The following is a 4,346-nucleotide window of genomic DNA, read 5'->3' on the forward strand; positions in this document are numbered from 1 at the left end:
TATTTTATATACTTTATATATTTTATATAAATAAAATATTTATTAATTTCCTAAAATAATTAATTAATCGAATTCAAATATCAAAATTTTTAATCGGATTGGAATTTGAATATAATTATCTTTTTCGGTATTCACAGCCTAGACTAGTAGTCCCCTACGCATCCTGGCCGTGGATTTTACATCGATCCACGGTCAGGATTCATCCCACCTGTACGGTGGGGTTCAGGTTTTTGGGGTGGACTGAAAAATAAAAACCCTTTTTCTTCTAACAATGGAAGAGAGAAGAAGAAATGGCACAAAAGTAAAATACAGATAGATGCGAAGTTGTGGGATATCATATGCTGTAAAGCACAGATGTGAATTTGGTCATAGGTGGGGCAGTTGTCACTCCTCATCTCCACTCCAGGATCAGATCAGAGTATCAGACCTAACCCTCCGGCCTCCGCCCTCGTACTCGGTTTTGGTCTTTCCAACCAAACCACCCCTTGTCAGTTGTCACTTGTCCGTCAGCGCCATCTTCCGGTCCGTGGCTGACGTGGTTTTATAAACTTGTGGGTGGGGGGTAGCATTACACCTTTTCCTCTGTTCTCGGGCCCCCATCTGCCAACTGCATCACCATTCACCACTGGTTTTTATATTTCCACGGCTTGCCTTGGGGCCCAAGTTTCCCTTCAGTTAAGACCCAATCCAAGACCAAGCCCAAGCCCATATCATGAAAGTAGGTTGATTACAGTAGTATAGTTTAGATAAGTCTTAAGTCTACCCCAAAAACGTGCACGGGTAGTGGATGGTGGGCGTGTGATAAGTCTGAAAAGTAAACGGAAACTAGAGCCTATTTAGCACATAAACCTTGTGGTCCATGTCTTGTAAGAAGATGTAAGACCCAGTCCATAAGGCCCAGGACCAAGACAAAACCGCTCCCTCAGGCTCAGCAATCGCATCTTCAGCGGTGGAACGGTTGAACTTGAAGCCATTTCACGCACGAGAAATTGCGACAATTTCGATGTCTCTCCTCGCCACCCTCATTTAAAAACCTACCCCAGCTCTCTCTTTCTCTTCGCTCCTCTCCCATCAACATCCACTCAATCCCCCTGCTCTCTGTTTCTCTATCCTTGATTCTCTTTCCATTCTCAACGCAATCATGTCTTGCTTCAAGGGCAAATATCATGGTAATGTGTTTTATTTTTAATCTCGTTTTCTTCGTGTTACTGGGTTTTTGATTTTGTTTGTTTTTGTTTGATGGGCCTGGTTATGTTCTGGTTTTCTTGTTAATAGCATCTTTCACATATCTGGTCCTCGGCTCATCCTCCTTATTTGAGATATGATGTGATGGTTGTGTTTTTATGTCAGATCTAAAGAATGTTTTGTTTGTGTTATTTTGTTTTCAGTTTTGAGATATGATGTGGTTTGGACACATAAAATCGCATGGAAGTATGTTCTTTTTGAGATTTATCATTGTTTTTTTTTCTATCTAACCATGAACCTCCGTTAGTATTTTACTGATTGCTCTGTAATCTTTCTGGTTGCTCACTGTAAGTTCCCTGGTTGCTCTCTGTTAAAGAAGGGGTGAACAGGGAGTGGAAAGAAATTTATCGGGATTCCTAGATTTTGTTTGTGTCTTATTAAAAATCAATTTAATGCGTAACATTTTTCGCATTTGTGCGATATATCATGTTGGTTATCGAGATCTTACCTGTTATTAGTTAGAAAAAGCAGTTCTTCTCTTCCATTCTCAATTTATTAGTCCAACCATACAAGTGGAGAAGACCAAACAGTTCTATTTGTTGCATTCCCCATTAAAGCTTAGATTTTTATTCATTTATTTGTTAAATTTCCTGTTTCTGTGGTTCATTTTCCTTCTTTCCTTTTAATCCATTCTAAAGCGAATTAGTAGCACAAGTCAGATTTTATTTTTGAGGCGTGAGGGAAGGCTTACAAAGAGTTTTAATGTCAAATTGATAACAGAACATGATCCTATGTCGACCCTAAATATCTGAAATAAGATTATGATGTGATGTTGATTGTGGTTCAGTTTCTTTTGTCTATGGCTTTGGAAACTGAATCCTTTCCTTTCTAGTGTTTGTGATTCGTCTACCCCAATATTATAAATATCTGGACTGTTTTTAGATGAAGCTCCCTTATATTGTTCTTCCTTGCCCTTGGTGAAAAAGATGAGTTTAGCAGAAGAGATTTTGCCATCCTCCCATCTCGAGTCAATTGCTTTTTGATGCTTTTGTTAATACCATGGTGTCTTGACGGTAACAGTTGTCCCATTTCATTGTGCAGATGAACTCATTGCCAATGCTGCCTACATTGGCACCCCAGGAAAGGGTATCCTTGCTGCTGATGAGTCTACTGGCACCATTGGCAAGCGTCTAGCCAGCATCAATGTTGAGAACGTAGAGTCTAACAGGCGGGCTCTTCGGGAGCTTCTCTTCTGCACCCCAGGTGCCCTCCAATACCTTAGTGGGGTGATCCTCTTCGAGGAGACCCTTTACCAAAAGACAGCCAGTGGCAAGCCTTTTGTTGATGTCCTCAAGGAAGGTGGAGTTCTCCCTGGCATCAAGGTTGACAAGGGTACCGTTGAGCTTCCTGGCACCAATGGTGAGACTACAACCCAGGGTCTTGATGGCCTTGCTCAGCGCTGCTCAGATTACTACAAGGCTGGTGCCCGATTTGCGAAGTGGAGGGCTGTGCTCAAGATTGGCCCAACTGAGCCATCTCAATTGGCCATCAATGAAAACGCCAATGGATTGGCACGGTATGCCATCATCTGCCAGGAGAATGGTTTGGTCCCAATTGTGGAGCCAGAGATCCTAGTGGATGGTCCTCATGATATTGAGAAATGTGCTGATGTTACAGAGCGAGTACTGGCAGCTGTATACAAGGCTTTGAATGACCACCATGTTCTGCTTGAGGGGACTTTGTTGAAGCCCAACATGGTGACTCCTGGGTCTGATGCCAAGAAGGTGGCCCCAGAGGTGGTCGCTGAGTATACAGTCCGGGCCTTGCAGAGGACAATGCCTGCCGCAGTTCCTGCTGTAGTCTTCCTTTCAGGCGGACAGAGTGAGGAGGAGGCCACTCTCAACTTGAACGCCATGAACCAGTTGAAGGGAAAGAAGCCATGGTCTCTGTCATTCTCTTTCGGACGTGCATTGCAGCAGAGCACCCTCAAGGCATGGGCCGGTAAAGAGGAGAACGTGCAGAAGGCCCAATCTGCCTTCCTCGCCAGGTGCAAGGCAAACTCGGAAGCAACCTTGGGTACTTACAAGGGTGATGCTCCCATTGGAGAGGGTGCTTCAGAGAGCCTCCACGTCAAGGACTACAAATACTGATCAATCAAATTTTGACTTGTCGTTTTGAAGAAAAAATATATGGAGAGTGGTATCCCTTGATTTTCTACTACTAGGCTTTCCATTACTGTTTTTAATTTTCTTTTACTCCCTTTGTTTATTGAGTCAATGTATCAATAAGTTGAAGAAAGATGGAAAGGCCTCGTGATGAACCTAAGTTTAGGTTTTGGTTTTTGTGATGAAAGTTTCCATGTTTGTATTATCAAATCAGCTAGTTTATAGCAATCGTGGGCCTCATTCTTGGCTTTATATATTTTGGAAATCAAATGGTTTACTATGCGACTTGTTTCAGTCTTCTAGCTGCCATAGATCTCTTTCTGTTTTATTTGTTTGAGTAGTCGAGTGAGGGGTTGGCGAATGATATGAAATGGCCAATATGGATATTTCCTTCCAATTGTTTTTTTAAATAATACCAAAAAGAAGAGTTGGTAGAAGAAGAAGGGAGAGTTGAGGCTCAGCACCTATTGCTGTTAGCCAAAAAAAAAAAAAAATTCATACTTGCAAGAAGCGGGTCCCGTGAGCAAATTGAGGGGTCTTATTATGAGTTGTTTGATAGAAAATTGAGGGGTCTTATTATGAGCTCTTCGATCAAAGCCAAAGCTTTTCTATCCTGTGTTTGGTTTGATAGAAAATTGAAGGGTCTTATTATGAGTTGTTTGATAGAAGGTAATAAAGAAACGGAAAGATGAGAGAGTTAAAGTGGTAAGCCAATTTCACAAAGATCCCTAATTCTTCAATTGTCTCTTTTTGGAGCAATCAATTTGGGAGATGGAGATCCACTGTCTACCGGTCATTATTGCTCGTTTATCTTTACTAGTGTCGACTAGCGATACAATTTGGTGAATTGAAGCATTCCTTTACCTGCAAACTGTTTGGTTCAATACCTGCGTTACTTGTTTAGAAGGAAACATTTCTCTTGTACTGAATTGATTTGTTACCTAAGACTGCATTTGGAAAGGATGCAAATAGGTGTGAGTGCAAATATGTAGAGTG

At 41.7% G+C, this 4,346-nt stretch overlaps 1 protein-coding gene across 1 annotated transcript; it reads left to right on the forward strand.

Annotated features, from left to right (window-relative positions):
* Positions 1-687: 687 nt before the first annotated feature.
* Positions 688-3,644, forward strand: FBA4 (Aldolase superfamily protein). The gene is made up of 2 exons (XM_088949041.1): positions 688-1,169; positions 2,287-3,644. Exons 1-2 carry the CDS (start codon positions 1,142-1,144, stop codon positions 3,333-3,335), a joined length of 1,077 nt encoding a protein of 358 aa, XP_088805167.1. The 5' UTR covers positions 688-1,141; the 3' UTR covers positions 3,336-3,644.
* Positions 3,645-4,346: the final 702 nt, after the last annotated feature.

Source organism: Nelumbo lutea, chromosome 6, assembly GCF_056320005.1.
Source record: "Nelumbo lutea isolate HS-2025 chromosome 6, American lotus-T2T, whole genome shotgun sequence".
Classification (NCBI taxonomy): Eukaryota; Viridiplantae; Streptophyta; class Magnoliopsida; order Proteales; family Nelumbonaceae; genus Nelumbo; species Nelumbo lutea.

Coding starts and splice junctions, on each gene's coding strand:
- FBA4 (XM_088949041.1), top strand. CDS start 1,142: ATGTCTTGCTTCAAGGGCAAATATCATG. Junction 1,170..2,286: donor CTTCAAGGGCAAATATCATG/GTAATGTGTTTT, acceptor TTCATTGTGCAG/ATGAACTCATTGCCAATGCT.